Below are 24,017 nucleotides of genomic sequence, written 5' to 3'. Positions count from 1 at the left end.
AATGAAGCCTCAGGGTTTAGGAAAAAAAATCTTGCTAGATAGCCACAATGAAGGGCTATGAAACTTGCTTGAGAAATTTTTTTTATTGTATTTGTTACAAGTAAATAAATTTAAGTGCAAGCCCTTTCTCTTTAAAAGAGTCCATGGAATTCCCCCAGGCTGGGAAGCTATTTTACTGTTCTTTATTGTTTTCCATGTAAGAATTCAATCAGATTGCAATAATGCTGATGAAATTTATTAAAGCCATCAGCAATTCCATCCTGTAAGAGCATGTAAAAGTAGTAACCACTGCGAAAAGTCACCACAACACAGCCTCCATCCTTTAGCATATTACCCTCATCAGCTGCTATGACGTCTCCTAATAAGCTTAACCCTTGATACATTGTTCACGTATTGTGCTTGTGAGCTGCTTAAGACAAACAAAACAAAACAAAAAAAAAAAATCATGCTTTTGGAGGTAAGCTCTTAGCCCTACTATCACATGCTGCAGTGTTTTCGTGTTGTACTAATTCATGAATAGAAGACAGGGTAACATACCGCAACATGCAAACTATTGATTTCATTCTCGGGTTGACAGGAGACTTTTTCCAAGCCTTTGGAATCTATTTTCATCAAATAAAGCAGCCATTTGCCATTACTAATTTCTTTCGGCCACTGTATGTCCAGGGAAGCAGTACCAAATGTTTTCAGTGGTCTGCCCAAGTTAGTTACCTGTTAAAACAAACATTCTTTAAACTGTGAAATACTTCTAAAAGGGATTTTCTTCTTGATCAAGAATGTTACTGACTTGGGCAAGTGTTAAGCATGCAGCTAACAGGAAATTTAAAAGCAGATGAAAGACAGTCGAAGCAAAGTATATACTAAAACTAGCACGCTTGGATAGCAACCAAATATGGAGCTTAAACATGTAGGGATTAAAATTCCCTAACACGGACTTTAAGCTGTTGATTTTTATAAATCTATTCTCATGTCAAAGAACAACTCCAATTGCAAGTTAACAAATCATTCGGTTACATAACTGAGGCGAACTGCAAATTTATGAGGCACTCTTGACACAAAGATAACCAGCTCTTGCCCTCCTATGACTGGAAGTTGTTTCCCAACTGATTTTTTTGTTTTCTTAGTGTTACTGTTCATGATAGCAAGTTCTAAAACAGATATTCTAACTGCTTCTACTTCAGTACATGCACGCAGGTACAGGAGGAAGTAAAGGACTGACAGAGATGGACTTTAATTCTGACAAACTACTATGTACAAAGACAGTGGGGCTTGCATTTATGATGTAGAAAAAGCAACTCTTCTTGCTGATAAACAGTTTTTACAGAACCAAAATTGTCTCTCTCGGCCTTCTCCTTGATTTATCTCCTCTGAAACAGGCCCACAGATTCAGAGTGGCTCCTGCAGTGTTGTCTTGTGCCTGCTCAATCCTGCGTGCAGCAAATACACGTACTTGCTATCTGTGGGCATCAGCCAACATCTGGGCATGCCACAGTTGGGGTTCTGGGTTTAAGTTTTGTTCCTTACCTGCATGGGGTTTTATGCTGTACAACTGAATGTGCATGAACTGTTGAAACAAAAGGTGTACAGCCAGCCTCAGGCCACTTCCTCAAAATATGATCGTAAAACCTCAAAGCCTAGAGAAGCTCTAGTCTGCAGTCAGACTGCATGTTCTGATCAGGAAGCCAAGATTTTGGGACAAGAAAAGTCAATTTTAAATCCAGGAACTTTTCCAAGTTTTCAGATGCATAAAGAGAGAAGCTGTTCATTTGACTAAAAGCAGCTGTTGGCATTAATCTAAATTACTCACTCTGAATTCATACTCTATGAGGTTTCCAATATTATCTTCAGATTTCATAGCACTCTCACCAATGATGTTACCTCCAAAATACACCTGAGAAGGCTTAGCAACTCTGTTCAGGTGGGGGTGGGGAAGGAAAATAATCAGATTTTAATGAAGTCTGCACAAAACCATCATCCCCAACCCCCCCCATTTGTTACGCTATCAGCACTTACCCAGTGAGTGATAAAAGCAATTCAAGAACCACTTTAGCACTAGCTGTAATTGGAGTCGAATTAACTTGAGAGCTTGTTCTACAACAAAAAGGAAACAATGCTGTTTCACAAATTTAGCCGTTTCCACTTTACTATTAAATTGCTTTTGCGAATGAACAAATTAATTCAAAATGTTTACAACTGTGTATAAAAACATAGCGTGCGCACAAAGAAAACTTACGTTTCCAACTTCAGATTAATGTCCAAGTCTGTTGTATCAACATTAACTTTAGTGGTACTTAAGATCAGGTAAAAGGTTACCTAGACAAGAAAGAACATCCATGAAATACAGAAATGTTTTGTAAAATATATTAATATATGCAATATTATGGAAATACACCTCAAGTTCTAGAGTTAAAAGGACAGATCCAAATCAAATTTCCAGTTATGACACACAGAAACTTTGGACGACTGCAGTCAGGAATCAGATTTTATAACTTGAGTAAAACAGGTGCAACTTACGTTGGAATTTCTTTTGAAAGGATTTCCAAGTTCACACTCTGCTTGAGAACCGTTTTGGTTAGCACCACATGTTAGCTGTTTTTCCTGATTAAACAGAACACATTTAAAAGTGAAAATATGCTGAAAATATTTACAAATTTGAGTATCTTTTCTCTTAAAAATACTTACAGGATAACCCCTCATCTCCCTGAATGCAGAATACGTCAGACTGTCTGGAAAAGTTGCAATTAGTTTAGCTTCATATGCATCTTCACCATCTTTTTGTGGATTTTTTGCATCAGATGGATTGTTTGTCACTGTTATTTCCAGGGCAATATCTTTCTGATCTTTCAGAACAAGCACTGGCATGCCGTTTTCACTACAGAGAGTATACAGGGTTGTGTGTATTAGGAAAACAAATGCGTATGAAAGTTTGCTTCTTACTACGATTTACCCAAATACAATTCCCTCTATTAAGGTCTTACAGTAATTCTTCCCTAAACACGTGCATGGTGTAGGGTGTTTTCTCAGAGCGGTATTTTGTCTCTGAAAGTGGCCAGCAGTTAACAGGACAGAACAGACTGATAACACCCCTCAAGTAATCAAGAGTTCATAGTATTTCTGAACCAGCACTTGCATCTGGCTCACATTTAACAGTGATGAATTTTCTCTGAGTAAGTCTACTGACTTACTTTTTTCTTGTAAAGTATACGTGGTTTTGGCACTCACTGCTAAAGATGACTGACTGTTGACAGTATGTAAACATACTTCCTTTTCTTTGTTTTACACCTCTTTTCTAATTTCACTGGCCCGCCAGGGAGGAGGGATGCAGCAGGATGCTAGGTGTGTGCGACAGTGAAATGATTTCTCTGTTCCTTTCCCTGTAACTGCTTGTCTTAGGCTACTAGGCTGTAGTATATCGTGTTGTCATACTCACAATCAAATCTCATCTCAATAACAACTGTTACAGTATCACATACAGCATCACAACTGTTACACATCACATACATAAACTGCTGCAAGGCTAGTTTAGAAACTTTTTTTCCTTGTAGCCCACACCTGCACAGTTGTGGCCACTTTGTTATCCATTTGACTCTGTACCACCACTCTTCTAAAGCTCATCCTCACTCCCAGACCTTCCTCAGCCTGACTGATCAGAACTACTACACAGGGCGGTGTTTGCCAGACTAACAGAACAAAGCTGCTCTATGTCCGAAAACCCTCTCCTAAAGGTCCTTTTAAGGACTTAATAATTTGAATTTTAGCAATACATTAATTAAGGCTTACATTGGTAAATAAGTAAACCTGTCTTCATTTCCTTCTCTAGTGCAAAACCGGTACTGAAGTTTCAGATTGCTGTGACATTCATTGTCTTCTCCACATCCTTCCTTTAAGAACTCCACCTAAATAAAACCAAAGCACTTTTACTGCATGCCACGTGATACTAGCTTAAAACAGGATTTCTGATGTGCACTGCATCAAGCACCTGCAGGGAACTCAGAGACACTTTCCCTGGCAGCGTAACATTTTAACCTGACTCTTACTTCTTGTCTGTCAAGAGAGTTGTTCTTTGTGAGACATAGCGTTTGATGCTGATAATTTAGAACTTTAAATGTGACTAAAAGGCAGAGTTAGGTAATTCTAAGTGAGAGGTACACTTCTAATGATGAAAAACATCCTTAAGTCAGATTCTTCAATGAGCACTGAGGAAATGAGATCTTTACCCGAGGTATTCCCTCTCTTTTATGTCACTGCTGCAGCGCTCTCATGCTGTTACAGCATCCTAACCATGGAAGAATTAGACCGTACATTATTTTGTGATGTGGGACAAGTGCTCACAGCAGGAGACGATGGATTTCCATTTTTAATCAGAAGTACGTGTCCTCCTAAACTTGTTGGGGAGAGGGAAAAAAACTAGCAGCTATACCATCTTCACTTCTGTTGCAAAAGAAACACAGGATCTAGTTCATAACAAGTTGGTAACAAAACAGAAGAGAGACGCCAGTCCAAGGGCCATCCCAGTTATTTCCTTTGGTCATAATTTAGCTTTCAACAGTCTTTAAAATTCAGTGATTTATCAAAAATGCAGGTTTATGGGAAAATGTGGTATCAAAGGCTTACTTTTGTGGTCTTTGTTTCAGATTCATTTGAATTTAGAATTGGTATAAGATCCGGAAGTGCTCTCTCTTTTCTTGTCGATGGTGAGCTAGACTCCAGGCCAGCAATTTTAACACTGACTGATATTGGAATGGGGCGTAGCTTATCTTTAATTTTTTCCTGTAAAAATATTTTAAATTATATAGTTAGTGTATGGTACAGAGAAGAAAAAACAACACAAAGACTAGCTTTTGATATACATTATAGAACAAGCAGTAAAGCAAAATCTTTTCTGCTATGTTTTGCAGTATTAAAAATATTCACTATATGGAAATGCAGCATTTTCTAAAAACGTGCAAGAAGAACACACGGAGCCTAGCACTACTGTCTTTCTCCTTTTCTCCTGACTTCCCAATCTGATGATTTCTGTCACCGTTACGAATTCCTGGCAACAACAGATGTAACTCAGGCAAGTGAAATTCACACTGCAACAGTAAAATAACACACTGGGACAGGCTACCCAGAGAAGCTGTGGATGCCCCATCCCTGGAAGTGTTGAGGGCCAGGCTGGATGGGGTTTTGAGCAGGTTGGGTTTTTAACCACCCTGGTCTAGCGGAAGGTCCCCCTGCCTATGGCAGCGGGGTTGGCACTACATGATCTTTCAGGTCCCTTCCAACCCAACCATTCTATGATTCTATTGCGTAAGTTCAAGCTCTTTCATTTCCTGTGGTCAAAAGCAGCCTTGGAGGCTGGCTTGTTACTGCTGAGCCACAGATAGAGGATTTGTTCAGCTCCTGGAACAATGCCACCTTTTAAGGGCCAGCATAGCAGCCAAGTCAGAGAGCACACCAAGCTTTCTTGTCCTGCCCGTTCATCCCCTCTGAAACCCATGGGTTAAAATTCTTTTCCTAGCCAGTCACACTGTTAAATTCTGTAACAATTTTTTGGTTGGAAACCACTCTCCATTTTTGGCATTTATTCCTTCTCCATTGTTCTAAATTAGTTCAGCTCTATCGACCTCCAGAGCATGCTGCAGTGGCTACAACTTTTATTCATACTTGTTAAGAAAAGCAACAGGAGGGAGCAGCATGTGTGCAGGGAATAGTACAGCACTACTTAACTATGGCTGTTTTCGAGTTTTGAAGCTTTATATTGTATGTGACTTAAGTTATATACAAAGGTATCATGAGGCTGAAAAAAAAAAAGGCATGCCTTTGTTTTAAATGATCTAAACAAAACAAAAATAAAATATTCTGCCTTACCTGCAATACAAGCTTGGTTGTCACACACTCTTTTGAGTTCTGCCCCCTTAGGGTTGTACTTGCAGTAAACTGATCAGACAGGTGGTCTTTAAACCGTACCCTCGATGGCAGGCCTAACTGCCTCCTCTCATTTTCTGCTTCAAATGTATAGTTGATCTCTGTATGAAGAAATAAAGTAGGTCACTATAAAAAAGAACCCTTACCTTCTTAAAAAGAACTTTAATTTCTCCTGGTATGATCTTATAACACGATTCTAGAACACTGTTCCAGTGCTGGGCTTCACAAACTGTTTTCAGTTATTTACAAAACTTTCTCCATCTGTCAGTTTTGTCCCTCTCCGGCTGCGGGCCACACACCCTGTGCCTGTATCTAAAGGAAACTTCTAAACCAAATCCTTTTATTCCCAAAGCACCCCATTACTTCAGCAGCGTGCAGAGCTGGCTGGAGGAGCTGTAATGGCTGACGTGGAGCCAGCAGAGGGCTGATACAGAAAACTCTACTCCGACTCAGATGTCCTCGATTTCTGTTTTGTCTGAAATAGCCCCGAAGCAGCCAGCAGGATTTTGAGGTCAAGGTACACTGTTAATTTTAACACTGAAAGCGAAAGTGTAACTAGAGCTCTCTAGTTGTATGCTAGGCATGTTTTGATAGATCTGCATCTTTTAATCATCTCTGTATTCACATAGCCAGTTCAATGTCGCAAGGATGGGAACAGCACCGGGCATGCCAGGAGTCAGGAGCGTGCAGACGGCCACACATGAGCCGCCTCTGAGAGGTGGAACCACCTGACCCATTGAAGGGCCAGGACCTTATTCGGGATAACACAGGAGGAGAAGGAGGTTTGGGCTTAAAATTCTTCCTGTGTCCTCTCAAAATCCTACACAGTTTTCTGAGGTGTAATAACAGCAGCATTGTAACAAGAGAAAAAACAGGAGACATGAGAAACTAATGCTTTACATTTTTGAACTATATTTACGGCACCGTCTTCCAGGCTCCTATTAATACAAAAATTTTTTTATTTCAGTTTCTGATTTCTGCAAAACCATTTGCATTAAATACAGAACACTGGTTCATAGGGTAAGTCTCCAATAGGAAATAGTGCTTACTAATAATGTATTAAATGGGTTTTTAAAACTATTTTCTAAAGGAGCAGTAACCTAGAGAGGCAAAACGGTTTTGGTCTGTATGGCAGCCATTTGCTCACTGGCAGTTATTACCTAGACAGCTTCAGTTCAGTCTGTCATCCACAGAACTTAACACACCAGCATGACTCTACATACACGTTACTCTAAATACAGATGGTGCAATAGCTGATTGACCTTAGTATGGAGTCACATTTTAAATTTGACAGTCACAGTCTGAGGTGAGTCACTATAATTTGAGTACTATTCTTCCATGATACAGTCTAAAGAAAATACAAAAAACAAACTACATGACAAACAGATCAAAAATACTAATTTTTAAAACTTACTTATTCTTGGATTTAAGTCACTGGGGTTTGCAGTATATTGAAAACATGCTTTCACATCCATCCTGTAAAAAGTGCCAAGAAATTAATATTAATAAGGCATGGTCCAACAAACTGAAAAGTTTTAATAATCCATTGACTGATACTGTCAATCTTATGACTCTGGTTTTCATGCTAGAACAGTAATTTGCTGCTTACTAAACTGAATTAAAAAGCAAGAAAAAACAGTTAATAAGCAATTAGAAAAAAATTTTCTGGCATTTGCTCTTACATCTACTCATGAGAAAGCTGTTCAAGTTAAGATACTTCTAAGTGTTAAAAGTCTTAAGTGGACATTATGAACAGAACTTACTCCACACCTTGTCTTCAGCACAGTAGTCGCAGCAAATTCAGGAAGTCAAAACGATCACATGTAGGTACAGTTGCTTAACCTGCATGACTGTCATATCCCTTCACTTTAACATCATCACTAACTGAACGAATTTTGACAACAGAACACTCAATACACCAAGGCTTCTGATACAATAATATTTTTTACATTTACCATATTTCACTAGGGTCCTCAGGGTTCTTTTTCTTCAGATCAATTCTGTCAGGTTGTACTGTAATGCTTCTTCTAATGCTTACCACAGGCCGAGATCTTCATTTGGGGGAAAAAATGGGGAATGAAAAGAAGGGGTAAAAAAAATGAGAAGTTTCTGTTAAGATTAATGAAATAATTCATGTGAATCCCAGATGCCCTCCATGCCTGTGCTGATTTGCAACAAAGACACCCCAAGAAACACAGAGTTTGGCTTTGGTAATGGTTAGAAACAAAGGAAAACTACTTAAAGCTAAGCAAAGCAAGTCACAAAAAACAAGTACAATTGTATTAAATACCTGACAGGGAAGCAGAGTACATTTAATGTGATGATGGGGTTGCCATTTTATACACATAAAAGACAGACAATTCAAAGTAACAGTTCCCACTCCAACGGTAATTCAGCCCCTAAAGTTCACTCAGATTAACGTTCACAACAGCTTTCATGGGGAGCCTGGGTGGCTGTGGGAAACGATGTTTTCATTTCCTGACTCTGCATGTAGGCTGTAACCGTAATTCAGCCTGACAACTTCTTCCTTTCTCTTCCTTTTTGGAAGGGACAAGATGATGGTTCACATGAAGAAATGAATGACCTGATCCCGCTCTTGTCAAAGCATTTAAGGGTTCTTTAAAATGGCCAGTAAGCCACCTCCTCCTTTTCTAGCCAATTTCTTTTCACTGGGCCACCTCTTTCACTGTTCATCACCATGAAGGTTTTCGTTCTCACCTTTGTAAAAGTTTTTGTACTGCCTTATCACCAAATGATTAAAGCTCCTTTTCAGTAAGCAGAACACCTAATAATCTAATCAACTTCCCTTCTGCCTACTCTGTTCTCTTCTGCAAGCAATGCGAGTGGCTTTTGCTGGGTGCTGTTTCAGTGTATTTAAGAACATTCCAATTACGTACACAGATATTATACACCTTAGAGATGGGATGATGAGAAGAATTGTACGAATGGTCATTCTGCCTGAAAGGTAGAGTTGTCTTCATCCCCAAAATTGAGATAACCAGTTTTGGAGTTTCTGCTCCTCTTCCTCCTTTGGGACCTGACAGCAACCACCAAAGACCTGAACTTGACACAGCATTCACAGCTCTGACGAGATGTCCTCTTCCTGCTCACTACTAGTGATTCAACTTAACAGTACATTAAACTGGGAAAAAAGCAGAGGTCTGCAAAAGACGGTGACCTCATCCCTAATTAAGGCATGTGCTACAGAAATCCAAACGGATCCTATCTGCAGGGCTTCCTCACAGCTGTTTCACAGACCCTGCTGCAACCTCAGCAAGGCCATATGCCTCACTGCTTCTGGATCCTCAGCTATGAAAGAGGGGGGGTGTTTTGTTTTGTTCCATCTTCAATAAAGCAGGATTAGACTTACATAACAGCAGCAAAAACACAAAAGCTCTAGCAAATGTATCAATTACCTTCTCCTTTCTTAAGGCAAAAGAATTACTTATCACCCTTAATTCCATCAATGGACATGGGCATCCACGTAAGTTACCACAGGGCAAAAGCTAGCATACAGATATACTACACGCATCAGCGCTGCACCATCACTGTCCACATTCACCCTCTTACCCTGTATTGATTGTAAGGCAGCTTCTCAATGAGAAGAGGGGATAAAGTCACAAACCAATTTATAGAAACCTTTTTTCCCCCCAGAATTTCCAACTTCTAGAAAGAAAAATGCACTTCAGGTCTAAGAGCTTTTTGTACTTCTAAGCAGTTTGTTTTTAAAAAACTAAAATGAAAACCTTGGTGTAATCAGTTACCATTCTGTATATAATACCTGAACACAGATACAGAATCTGACAGGGAACCAACAGCAATATCAGGGTAGGAATTTTTATCCAGGTCCATGTTTCCAGCAATAGAGTAACCAAAGAAATCGGTGCCTGTTTTTTCACCATCAAGAATCTAAAGAGCAAACAGATTGAGTGAATTCAGATATTTAAATGCTATAAAAGTGAAATAAGTAACAAGTGAACATTATTGTCTTATGACCAGGGGCAGGGAGGAGCAGGCAGAGAAGAGACACAAGGAAGTAGGACCTCTGTGTTCAGGTAAATGACATTGAAGTGCCAAGATTATTTGCTTTTCTTCCAAGAAGTTACTTTGCAATAGCAGTGACTACCAGAAATGACTGTTTTGCATAGAAATATTGTCTAGCTTATCTTTATTTATAGTATTCACGCAGTATAGGCACTTGAAACTGAAAAAGTATTCTAGAAAGCATTCTAACAGTATTCTCCTAAGTGTAATCAAGTTCTACTCCTACCTTGCAAACTAAACACGGTGGTCCTCAAGAAGAAGAGAAAAAGGCATGAACATTTTTTATTGAAAAAGAAAGTGAAGTAGTAGTAGTGAAAATGAAGAAATTAATTGTTTTCAAATTGCCAAATTTATTTCAGAAAAACCAAAACCATACACATCTACATGCCTTTTTCCTTCTCTACATATTACTGGTGCCAAAGGACTGCCCCAGAAAGAAAAATGCGTATTAAAATGAAGAATTCCTAATCTTCCTGCTCAGCAGCACAATCTTTGAAGGGTCCTGTGACTTTTCTGCCTACCCACCACCCCAATAGTAATGGAAAGAGAGAAGATGGATAGGCCTGTCATTCCTTTAGTTGTGTGCAAGGCTAATTCTAGATAGCCAAAGTCATTTCATTACCTGTGCTGGGTTTGTATTTATTCCATTCTTGGATCCATGATAAATGTATACTTTGCCAAAACCATCGTATGGAGCCCCTACTGCAATATCTGTTGAAAAGAAGTTGCAACATCTAAAACCATTCTTACTCTTTCTGCAGCTTGCAATCACGATAAGGGTAAGATGTTTCAAGTCTAGCATTAGCAAAAAAAAAAAAATAAAATCACATACATTTTAATCGTAATCATTTTTCACTCACCTGGATATCCATCCTGATTAATGTCCCCAACATTTTCAACTGCGAGACCAAACATGGAGTCAGTGGTTCCATTTAAGCGAACAGGTTTTACTCCTTCCCATTTGCCTTGTTGGTTAATGTAGATGTACACAGCACCACCAATATCTCCACTTCTGTCAAAATACTGCGGGGCTCCAACAACAATGTCTTGCCATCTTACAATTAAAGAAAAAAAAACCAAACAAACAGTGGTTTTACAGATTAACTGTGAAAAATAACCAATCAGACTGTGATCTGCAGGTCAGCTAGCCAAAGAGCTGCCAAAAAGACTAAAATGTACATTAAACTGGTTGAGCAACAACAGCTCCACTGATACTACCAGCTGATTATATTCCCTTTGTGACATACAAGGATCTTCTAGGGCCTTCTTTGGGTATGAGATTTATTTTTCCTTTCTTTGTTTACACTAATTGTTTAAATTCATAATAAAACTGTTTTCTGTAATTAGACTGTGTCCTGGAAGGTTCTCCAAGAAGCTTGCCGTTTCCTCCAACAGAACATGGAAGATGGGATTTGGCATTCCTTGTATTTCTAATGTGAAACACCAAAGCAGAAATAAACGAGATTGCGATCCCTCATTATACAGGCAGCAGGAGTTAACCAAGGCCATACCCGTCACTGTTGAGATCCACAACAGCAACATCATAGCCAAAAGAAGAGGCCAGCCCTTCTCCTTCAAACATGTGCTCAAGTGAAAGTGCTCGCTGATTTTTCTCTTTTTTCAGTAAAACCACTGCTCCGCTGTGGTTGGCTCTTGGGGCACCAGACACAAAAGTCATCTCATCTTGGGAGACAATTCCTTTACCAGAGTCCAAAGAGAAACCTTTACCAGAGAAAGAAATAAAATATAAACAAACTAACATCTTGTATTGTCAACAGGAAAAACAAGTTCCCCTACTATATTAAAGTGGTATATTGAATAGAAGGTTTGTCTAAAACAGAGCATGATATACTGGGAATTCTCCACTTCTGTTTGGACTGGTGGATGCACGTTTACAACTCTACACTCCTCCATACATTAAAGTGTTTGCCCCACAAAACATATTATTTCATTGCTCACTCAGATCTACTTTTCACAGACACCAAACACAAGATCATTTTTAAACCTACCAGCTCAGGAATGACTATACCTTACCACTTGAATATAGCTTGAGTATTTCACCTCTGGCAAAATTATTATAAAACTTCCTAAGTATAAGTCAGTCTCATTCTATTGCAAACATGCAAAATGTACCACACAAGCACAGTATTTTACATGAATGATGTATACAGTATTTGAGAATCACCTTACACAGTAATGGTGAAATAGGCCATTTTGATTTAATGCAGCCCTAAAGGACACATTCAAATTAATTTAGTCTTATGTATTCTTTATAAAACTCAATACATTTTAGAATATATGAAAAACTGAGTTAAAAGAATAGACTGCATATACCAACATATCCAATAAAGGCCAAAGTAGAAAATTACATACATTGCAAGGAAGAAAGATACTACCAGCACATAGAAATCTCCCTTCTGAAACCCTTCACCACTACTATGAAAATTCTCAATTACAGCAATTCACGATGGGGCAGTTTCACAAACATTCAGGGAGTCCCAGCTGGGGGAAGGATGAGAGGGTTTGGAGAAACGCATGACAAATCGGCGTTTCTCTGAAGCCGTGTTATTTTGCAAGCTCCTCTTCATCTGAATCCCTGTTTCTACATGCTTTTACTTGCAATGTATTTGAGATGAGGGGGGGTGGAGGGGAGAGGATCATGTCAAAGGTCTGGAGATCATGTCTGACCAGATGCTGCCACCTCCAGTGGTCACAAACCTAAGTAGCTATTCATCATTACATCCACCGATTTGTCCACCTGTATGCCGGGAGGCAATGTTTTGTACACAAACTGATCTGGATGAGTATCAGACACAGCTGTCAAAAATAGAAGACCTGTAAACATGAGTGACAGATTGAAGAGAAAAAAAAAGTAGTTAAGCAAAGCAGCTATAACTGTGTTTATTTACTGTCTAAACAGGGAACAGCAATGCCAGGGAACAGCAGGCTTGCCTGGAAGTGGTTTTGATTGTGACAAATCAAAGGCAGCATTTACATTCAGGAGATAAAAGCATTTGTCATGAAACTACAAAAAGTCAGTATTACTCTGCTCACAGCAAAATACACCCTCACAGCACTCCTCACCTTACCAATTCCTACTTCACCAGAAGAGGCTCTCAGCTTGTCTTTCTAATGTAAGCGCTTACGAGTTGTTGTTTTTTTCCACACCCAGTAATTGCTGCTGATATTTAATGGAAGTCTATGTTCTGTTTCTTCTAACAGATACGTAGCTCCAAGTTTGCTCTTTTCTTGACTTGCTTTTACTTTTTGTATTAGCAACGCCCTTTCCACTTGTTCAGCTTTCCACCACTCACACAGGAATTCTAGTTTCAAGTTGCCAAAATTGTATTTGTTGCGCATGCCAAAAGCAGTGGACCAATATGCCACAGAAACGTGCACTAGAACAGAAAAGGTCTTTTACACTTGAAGCCTTTCCAAAAATGCAGCATAGCTTCTTCTCTGCACCCATGTATCTCACTGGTCTACAGTAACATCCACTGGCCTAAGGGCATGTTTCTTCTTTTGTGCGTGCACAAAGTGCAAGAGACTTGCCTCCTGCAACACACACACTTAAGATACAAACACTACTCATGTTATGGTATTTTAGAGGCCTGTAAAAAGGCCACTGGAGTTTTAAAAACTTGGAAGAATAAGAAAATTGCACTCACCTACCAGGAAGGAGAAACTGCAGTCTTAACAGTTACATCCAGAAACTCAAGTTTTAATAAACCTTCTGATACCACGTGGCAGAGACCCTGTGACTAAGGACGACAGATCCATGCACTGTACTTCGCCATTAGAGCGATTATAATCCCTCCCTGAGAATCCGTAGGTCCTCATCACAGCTCTTAAATCTCTCATTACATTAGCAGCTCTTCTAGGTACCTCAGCAGCGTTATCACCTTACACTGGCCTATAGATGTGGAGGGAGATGTGAATTATCCAAAATGGTTAACATGTTATAGGGTCCACAAATGAAGGATTTTCTGCTCCCATTTCATATCATTGCACCAGGCTGGGATCACAATGTTTAAGAAGCCTAAAGACATTTACCATATGTACTTAATCCTACCTAAGTAACTGTTAGCTGGAACTGGAACTAGATTCTTATCTTGGCGGCTCTCATCACCAACTTCGTAAGGCCCATCATCAAAGATACCCAGATCATAAAATGTCTGATTCTTTTGCTCTGCACGAACCACCCCTGAAGAAATGAAATGATAAAATAAAAGCAAATGAATGGTAAGGCAGAAAAATAACAGATAAATGGTTCCCAACTAACATTAATTACAATGAATGAGATAGTGACTGCTGTTTAAATGGGACAAACACTGAACAGTGCACTGGGTGAAAGCATTTTCAAAAGGCAATGAATTTCTATCTGTGTGCCAGAATCTCACGCTGCTCTACAGAGAAGCCATGCAATGATCTGGAAAACATGGGATACTAGGAAAATTCTCAACAAAAACACGGAACCAACTTGGTCAGGAACCACCCTCACCCCACAGTTCTTAACCTCATAAAGTGTCTTTTAAAAGGGAGGTAAGTACATCAGAATACAAAAAAAATTTTTTTTTACTGTTCAGCTATGACAAACACCAGTCATATATTTAGAAAACATTATTTAAGGGGAAAAGAGATATTGTTCCGATAAAACACGCGCTTCCCTTTTATCAACAGGCACATTTAACATTTTGGCAAGCACCAACATGTTTTTCCATGATACAAAAGAGTACTCTTATGACTGATACACTGTCATAGCACTTCTCTGAAATAAAGTAGAACAGTGTCTGAACTCAATATGCTGTTTCAGTTTGGTCAGATTTTGTTGACAGATATGTGGAAGATTAAGTTTTCACTCAAGTACACCTTGTGCCAGAGCTTAACTCAAAAGATTTTGCATGGTTCATATAGCAGGCACAGGTGTACGAGGGGAAAAAATTTAATGGTTCGAGGATCAGATGTTCTAAAGGGAGAAGTATTTACAGCTGTTGGTGTAATACAGTGCAGCGGGAAAAATCACTTTAAGAAAAAGAGACAGAGCTGGCCATTTAGATGCTTCTCAATATAAACTAAGAGAAAAATCTATGGGGTTTTTCCCTTAAATTTTGGAGTATCTCCTAGATGACAGAGAGTACTTGGCTCTTAGACAGGTTATCCATGGAATTTTACATGGATATCCATGGATTTAGATATGAATAGTATGTAGTACTGCTCTGTTCAGTTATCTTTCTGCAATCCTCTAGTATTTAATTTGGGAAGTACTACTTTCCACAGACTTCACAGAGAATAAAGTGGAGAATACTGCAGGATAAACAAAGATCTCAGTGCAGCTGTCTAACATGTATTCAAATGCAGGAAAAAAAGTTGGTCAAATAACTTCAAAATAATACAGTAATTTGTTCCAGTATGGAAGTCTCAAAGCAAGCACTCAATCCCACCGTAAGATTAAGACTAATAAGGGGAAAATTTGCTGTACATACATGCAGAGTTCCATTATCCACTTGTAAGTACTCCCTCAAAGATATTTACAAGAACTTCAGTAAATACTTTTGATACAGGAGCATAGCATTTTGTGAAAACAGGGTAAAATCACTAGATCCCTAGTATCCCCTCCCCCCTCCAAAAAAAAAAAAAAAAAAAATTTAAAACTTGGGATGCAACCCTTGTGAGCACTCTCAGAGGAAACGCGAAGGGTAGGCAGGAAGGAAGCCAGGTCGTACCTTTCCAATTGTAAGTGCCTGGGGCACCAAACACAATATAGTGATAGTCTCTAGTAAAAGTAGCAGCAACACCTTGCTGACAGGAACCAAACTTCTCATGGCCTCTTAAACGACCATCACAAAAACTCCATACGCCGTTATCCATATCATCCTTAATAGTGAGATCCTGGCTCAGGACATAGCACCTTCCAATGATATCCCGGGTTTCCTGCACTGTGTTTACATACTGCCTTTTCTCATAGCGATGTGCACATGTCTGCAAGACAGAAGAAACAGTAAATGATGCTTTCTGCATGTTTGTATGCAAGTCATCGGAGAAGGCTGCCTCCTTTAGCAATACTTCATGCCAGCAATGCTGTAAGTCACCCTGTAGACACACTCATGTTGCAATGCAGGGAGAGTCCACTGTTCCCTGTGGGCATCGTATGGGAAAAGTTGGGTGTTACGGATACAAGTCAGAGCAACCAGCTTCATGGCTGAGGAAGGCCGCATGCTTGAATCCCTATTCTCTGGGGAATTTAGGGTTTTTAGCCCTAAAGCCATCCCTGATACCCAATCCCTCTCTTTCCAGAAGTGAGGAAGGAACCACCCTATCTCTCAAAGAAAGAGGTGGCTGTGTTTCCCCACAGCTGTCAGAGTTAAATGACTTACACACTTCTGCAGGACACGAGAACCTGGTTCAACTACCATCTACCTGAGACTATTCAGAACTCACCTCTTCCAGAAAAGTGCCACAAAGCAGATGGTGAAAGCTTTTCCAGTAAAGAGGAGGGGGAGGGAAGTTGTTCCTACATCGAATATTCTGCTTACAGGGTAACTGTCACTGGGACAAAGCAGCAGCACCAAGCACCACCTGTTCCTTAACCTTTTAGACTGTTCACCAGGGAATGGAATTCTACTAAAATATTTAACCCAAAGGATGAATAACCACTGGGTTAAGTAATGTAACCACCAAACCACTGTCAAAAGAGATGGAACAATCAAACCCCTCTGCCAGCAGTGTTTTTTGCAGAACCAGATGTAGTAGGTGTGTGAAAAGCACAAGCCAGCCAGGTTTCCTCAGCTGACATACCTTTTCTATGGTTCCTATCAAGGCTTAACTATTAAGCAAGCACCCAGCTGCTCCACACTTAGAGCACTGCAGTACTGCCCTGCTGCAGAGTGACGTTCAGGCTGCCCACACCTTATCTAGTAAGTGCATTTCCCACTTATCACTTACAAAGAGAAGTTCCTTCTCAGAAGAAACAAGACAGCATTAATTGATGATTAATTATTCAAAAAGTAGGACTCTTTCTGTCTGCTCTTCTCCCCTTTGGGTTCTAAGGCAGACTGAAGCAAGTTATTACTGCCTCTGTATCCTTAAATAACTCCAGATTCACATCCTGAAGTTGCCTGCCTCCAGTTTTGGAAGCAGTGACATTAACCTGCAAGAATATAACTAGATGGGGAAGCTTCACTGCACACCCATTTTATGATGTAGCTGGTATCCTGCAGCACCACGAGAGGTTTATTTAACCAAGAGACAGCTAAAAAAGTACCATTCGCTGGTAACTCCTAAAAGCTTTTTCTCTGTGTATTGTATAAAATAAAGAATAGCTAGTAGTCTTACTGCAGTGCAATGACTGCATTAATTCATAGAGGCAACTCAGTCAAAATCCCTGATGAAAGTTAAAATGAGGTTGATCATCTTAGAAAACAGGTCTCCTACTTTTACAACCATATCACACTATTTTTCCCTATTTCTGTAGCCAGTGGTATTTAAAAGAAAAAACATGTATATCACAAAAAAATAAGTGGACATCCTGAAAATGAACTGTCCATCCTAGATTGTTACAAAGATTATAAAGAAAGGCTAACTCACAGTTCAAAAAATAATTTAAAGCTCTTAGAATATCAAGTGTCTTCACTAGGGAAACATGTAAGTCATTACAAAAAAAATCACAGGAGTAAACACAGGAAAGTTACCTTTCAGAAAGCTGCACAGAAATACAAAACACTCAGAATATTTACCGTAGTCCCAAAATGTTTTTGTAAGTTAGTTCTTCAGACTTACCACCACATTTCCTCCTGGCCCCTGACTTTGGACAGTTACACCCATCCACTGGTCTTCTTTACTCTCCATCTTTGGGTCAGCTGCAAAGTACCATAATACAGCTTCAAATATTAACAGTTAACTACTTTTTTCTTTTTTTTTAAAGTCCCTGTCAGGACAGGCACTTCATACAGTACCGGAGACAGTCTGCAGGTGGCAGTGTCTGTACATTTTATCACTGATAACATCCATTTTATTAAACCTTTCTAGCATATGACTTCATGTCACATCAATTTACAAAAGAGTAAGAACATCCAAATCTACCAAGATTTAAGCATCTCATGCTATCTTAGCAATTAAGCTACAACTTACTCCGATGCAAAAAAAAGTTATGTATAAATCCACAGAAGCAACTGTCTGATACACTGCCTCTGGAAAGGACCACATCAACTAAGAAAAATCAGACAACTGTTTCAATCCAAAACAAAAGTGCTGAATAACTCACTCTCCTCATCAAATATGACCCGTGTGCAGCGTGTATTTGGAGATGCGATGTCACAGCTGTACAACCCTCCTGTTCTGTTGGCTTGTTGGGATGGAAAGGCCTTTTCCCGAGGAGCTCCAACCAGCAATTAAGAGAAGTAATTTCAAGGGATCTGTAGAGGGAATATTAGAAAAGATGAAGGCAACAGAATCAGGAGGTGTTTTCACTGTGTTGCTAGAGGTTTGACGTGCAAACATTTGAAGATGGATGAAAAGCTACATCACAGCACTGTTCTTTAAAAAAAAAAAAAAAAAGAGAGGAGGGGGGCTGTAAAAGCAGTAATAGTTCTGTAATTACTGGACCTGCAAACCAGTAAATGTATTGTTATTACTGCTATTATTGTTGCAATGTTCACCGAGAGTGGTTGATTAAAAAAAAGTAGGTGTCTGGCAGTTTTGCAAAAACCATCCTTCTATCAGGGAGTCAAGTAGGGTATTTTTTGCCTTACTAGAAACTGTTGGTAAAGGTAGGAAAAATATTGTTACTAAAATGACCGCAAACTCCCCCAACAGTGAATACAAGTTCTTTCGGGCTGTCTTCTAGTTTTATGCCAGTCCTGTGCCACTGTTCGGCTGAATTTACAGGCACTCTAATCTCTCCAACCCACCAAGCAAAACAAGATCCCTCCCAGCCCAAGCAAGTGTTCACTGAACTATTCCAGGCTCTGTGCAAATGTGTGTTCCCCCTCTCCGCTCCTTTGGCCAGATACTCCACTTTGAAGCTGAAAACATTTTTCTCCAACAAATCTCTCATCAAGAACAGGTCATTCCCACAAAGGACTTATTTCTCTTATAAAAAGGTCACTCTAATGAGTCTTCATTAGACACATTTCTTGTAACCAAATGTGAAGGTCCTTATTTTAAAAACTGAGTAAAGCCAATCTTTTTCCTGTATCAACTGTCCCCCATGAGTATTATCACAAAATCACCAGTAGACATATTTACTTGCAAAATAAGGGTTTTCAGCCAAAAAAATTCTTACATTGTCTATGTTTCTTTGAAACGTCACACACACACAAAGCACAGCTGCCTCTCAAGCGGCTAACTGAAACTAATAACAACCAGTATGTAACAGTTTGTGGCAGAAACATCATGCTCAGCTGAAAAAACAAGGATCAGAGAACAGCGTGTGGATAGGTGCAACACAGCAGGTATGATGGATGGATGCTGAACCAGACTCCATGTGCTTCCTGACCCTGGTACAAAACATTTGAGAGAAGAGATTCCTGACATGACAGCATCAAGGAGGGCAAAGCTGGGACTATAGTTGGATCCAGAAAGGCTCAAAGAAGAACTCAGACCCTCCTTAAGGCTTCAGCTAGAGAGTTTTGCTTGAGAGAAAAGCATTTCTGCATGCTTTATAGCAGCAGTGCGACAAAGCACACTGCTGTCCCTCAGAATGTTTTTCTTACTAAAAAGACGACTCACTTTTATTCCTATCTAAATAGTTAAGACTGGATCAGTTAAGATCAATACATAATTTTTGTTACTAAAAAAATGTTAATTCAACGTCACTAAAGTAGTGAGGCACAAAATGAAATTGATGTATTATGAGAAAACACGCTTTTTTTAAAACAGAAAATTACATCTGTATTGTCAAACAGCCAAGTTCTCATCACTTTCATAGAAATAAATGCTCCCACAATCCATAATTTGCCCTCATGAAGGTAACACCCTGAATGGCAAAACCTTCAGGTAAAGTATTTGCTTTTGACTGATGTACACACAAAATCGGGACACACAGTGTGGGTAGGTTTTGGTTTAAAGTGTTTCCTACTTTTCCCCCTACATCTGCCTGGCATCTTTTTCAAGGATTTTTTCAGAAACATAGCAGTCATCACAAGAGTTTGTAATCTAAACAACCACGCTTTTAGAAAAGCCATTAATAACTTCATTTTCTAATTTTGGCAACAGTACATTTAACTGTAATCTCTTGGAGTAATTCTTTTGCAAAGCATCTGTTTCTGAGCTATTCCTAACGTGGGAATAGATATATTTTCTCCTCAGTTCTGTTAACCCCCAGGGAAAGACAGATGAGTTGGTTTGGTTTTTGCTGTTTTTTAATATAAACAATGATAAATTTAAGAAAGTAGAGGCACTGATTTCCTAACTTACAGAAATTTTTATTCTTTCTACTTTTTCATTCAAAGTTTGGGGGCATAAAAATAACATTTAATTTCACTTACAGAAATTTGATCAGAAACCTTTTGTTTCAACATTTTGAACACAACTAAAAGCTTCTGGAATTTAAATACTTCGGTTTAATTTAATTTTAAATTTAATTTAATTTTAAATTTGGTTTAATTCACTCATCTTCGTACTACTGACAGCAGTGGTGTCAAGAAAATTATGACCCTGTTCTTTTCTTCTTCTCACCTCCCTAGCTAAATGATACCTTTTACAACATACCATGATGTGACCATGATCTTGATGACAATTCAGCCAAAGGGAAGACCTACTGAGGCATCAGGCAATAAACAGTGTAGCCAACAGAAGATAAAGTGGAAGGATGTGCAACCTGACATAAGATGCCTCAAACATTCAATGGCATCTCAAACATGCACTTGTTGAAATCAACAGATGAAAAATGCAATTGTGAGCCTTCTTAAAAAAAAAAAAAAAAAACACACACCAAAAAAAACACACACAACACAAAGCATCAATCCAACATGAGCTCAAAGGAAACAGGTGACCTTAGATTCTTCCCAGCGCCGATACCTCCTGTCCCAATCTACTTTCCCCTAATTTTGCATAAGTTATTTTCCACTGTAAACAAAGCATTTCAAAGTAGACTTATTAAAAACCCTCCAGATTTCAAAGAACTTTTGTCAGGAATCCTGTCACTAATCTTCAAGGCTCATCAAACACAAAAATCTTGAATCCTGTTAGGTACATCACTGCAAGTCCTTATTGACCGCACAGTTCAATAGTAGCACACACTATGAGCAGGCGCTTGCAAAGGATTAGATCAGTTCAGGTAGATACCATGGTAAATCCACAAACGTATTTTCAAGTAGCAGCCAAAGACCCATTAAAAAGTGACATAACTCCTTTATACTTCTTCATTACTTATCTGCCCCAAAGACTGCAGCAGAGAAGACTAAACCTATGTTTCCAGGTTCTGCAAGACAGGTTACTAAAGATGATGCGGATTATCAACGTTATAAGGATTATCAACATTATTAGGAATGTGAGAAAGCCACGTGCATCTGATCTTTGGCTGAATAAATCAAGCAAAACATAAAAATCCCCCATCAAGCACACTGTGACTTGTGACCAACAGAGCTGCTGTTCACCTTCTTGTTCAAGAGGCACACCTGAAATATCATAATTCTATTATAGAAGCCAAATTACTTCATTTCAAAATAAAAGTGTGCATGGAACTAGGGAAGTATGACATGGATCACGCACCAGTGTGAATTTCAGCATGACTGCAGCAGTCCCAATGAATCAGCTTGCACAGTAAGCTGTGCTACGTGCTCAACAGAGTCCTTCCAGACTGAGGACACATTCCAGTCATTACTGGATGGCTACTTACCCGGCTGTGTTTTAACAGAAGAATTTTAATCAAGTTTGAGCTCTTTATGCCAAAAACGGGTTAGTTTTTTCTGCAGAGCTGTATGTTCCATTTTAGCTTTCTCAGTGGCACACAAAATATCCTTCTGCAAAAGGAAAGGGGTCGAGGGGGTGAGGAGGTGCTCTCCTAGCTATCGCTATCTCCTTTTATCAGCAGATGAAACACTGAGATTAAAACCAAAGAACTTCCTCTGCAAACAAAGACTGACAAAAGTAAGTTCTTCATTTCTCACCACTCATGATCACAGTATGATTCATTTTATTCACTGGAACTTCTCCCTAAAGGTGTATGAGGACTATAGTCACTACTTTCAATTCAGGTCTGAATGCCCAAAGGTAGGCTCCAGAATCCGTATTTAGATACCAAAACAACACTCTAATGTCAAGACTGCAGAGTCAGGCATGAAACCCCAGAGACTCCAACATGCAGACATTTTACTGATTTTCTATCCCATGGTAGGTTTGCTTTATTACTACGCAGAGAACAGAAGCTCAGTCAATACAGTATACTCAACATAAACATGTCTGAGCATCGGTTCCTGTTGAAGCCTTAGCTTTTTATGATTTGAGTCATAACGAGTTAGTATCTAATGTTTACCATGTGAGCTAAAAGTCAGACCAAAAAAAAGTTACTATTCCTCATGTAAATTACAGAATCAGATGTTTCATACTACTTGAATCCTGATTTCCCCCATTCATCTTGCTTAAATATATACTATAAACTGATTAGGTTTTCCCTGAGCAATCAGACTGCACAGGTGCTACACTAACTTCTATCAATAGTTCCTACCTTAAATTTCGGTAGATTAAAAGAAGTGTCTATCAATGCTGGGGGGGGGAATCAGTATTCTCTCATACCCTAGTACAAAACTACAACGCTCTTTAGCTCCAGTTATACCCTGTAATTAAAACACACACCTTCCAATTTAAAACTAAAATTCTAATTTCAAAACAAATAAATCAGTCCTGTTGCTCTATTGGTTAGAATTAGATTACTTATTGCTTTCTCTTAATTACTTCTTCAAGATACGTGATAATGACTGAAGTCCTACTGCCAATTATGACCATCTGCTGGCTTCCAGGGACAGATTTACTCTCTTACAACCCCAAACTCATGGCCAAACTTGAGATAATCCTATAGGATTAGAGCTCCAGGATTGGCATGTAATGCCAGTTTAACTAACTGACCTCACCGAAATGCAGTTTTGGCTCAGGTGGATGGTGCCTGCATTGCACAGACACCGGTGACCGCGGCTGTACCCGCACATGCAAGGTGCAGCCACAACGTGCAACAGGGACAGGCACGAGCCTCCCCTCAAGAGAGAGGGACCAGCGCAGCACCACATCCCTCCGCGTAACCCTAGGGCACCGCTACACCCACCCTACCTCACTGCCACACTACATTATACCTGAACGAAACAGCTCACGGAAGACATTACATCAGTTATGCTGAGCACTACTCAAGCCTCAGAAAACGCATCAACACATCCTACTGACTTGATCTAGATCTAGACCAGACCTTCTGGTATGTAGAAAAACATGCTTTATAAAGTCACACATTTCCAAGAAGCAAAAGAAGGTGGGAACTCACTGCCCACAGTCAGGCAGGCACCAGGCCTCAGTTTGTCGACCGCTGTGAGCCAGCACTCAGCGAGTACAGTTGGGTGAACATCAAGAAGAAAGGCTGTAACTTAATTTCATCAAAAGTAGCCCAAAAGAGTTATTAAAACCCAAAGCAAAATACACCAGTAATAGCCTTCCACTTTAACAGATATTACAGAACATTAAGCAGTAGGGCGCAGATTTTAAAACGCTCCCTGCTTTCATTGGTAATTCTTGAGACGTTTAGTAGGTGGCTGTGGTTCCTTCTCAGTTAACGAAAACAGCAGTAAGAACTGGGAGTAGTTTCTGCTCACAGCTATCTGAACTCCCTCCAGTACCGCTCATGAAACTACCCAGGTCGCTTCCAAAAGGAAAGCTGCAGTTAAGATTAGAAAACCATATCAAAAGAAATCCAGAAAACCTCCAAGCTCCTGGAAGTATTCCCTCACTCCGCAGTGAAATTCTTTTCCTCACTTATAGCCTGGAACTGTGTAAGGACAACATAAAATTTTCACAACATACTTCAGAGAAGAAAAATTATCAGCCATTCATTACAGTTCTATTTTGGAATAAACACTTACTCAAAA

At 39.4% G+C, this 24,017-nt stretch overlaps 1 protein-coding gene across 1 annotated transcript; it reads right to left on the bottom strand.

The window, feature by feature from the left end:
- Positions 1–537: 537 nt before the first annotated feature.
- On the bottom strand, positions 538–22,004 carry ITGA6 (integrin, alpha 6; the record flags this gene model as incomplete). The annotated part of the gene is made up of 20 exons (XM_009697611.1): positions 21,967–22,004; positions 18,215–18,345; positions 17,731–17,810; positions 15,678–15,933; positions 14,027–14,158; positions 11,466–11,676; positions 10,815–11,008; positions 10,577–10,665; positions 9,692–9,819; positions 7,866–7,961; positions 7,325–7,386; positions 5,854–6,011; positions 4,615–4,770; positions 3,781–3,896; positions 2,683–2,872; positions 2,515–2,598; positions 2,234–2,313; positions 2,014–2,091; positions 1,808–1,910; positions 538–711 (listed from the first exon to the last, which is right to left on the bottom strand). Coding segments are annotated over exons 3-20 (2,376 nt in total), but the record flags the coding sequence as incomplete, so codon positions are not given.
- Between the last annotated feature and the right edge of the window lie 2,013 nt (positions 22,005–24,017).

The sequence above is a fragment of the Cariama cristata genome, unplaced genomic scaffold (genome assembly GCF_000690535.1).
Source record: "Cariama cristata isolate BGI_N322 unplaced genomic scaffold, ASM69053v1 scaffold41093, whole genome shotgun sequence".
In the NCBI taxonomy this organism is placed as follows: Eukaryota; Metazoa; Chordata; class Aves; order Cariamiformes; family Cariamidae; genus Cariama; species Cariama cristata.
Note: the sequence above shows the minus strand (reverse complement) of the source record. Positions and strands in the feature narration are given on the sequence as shown.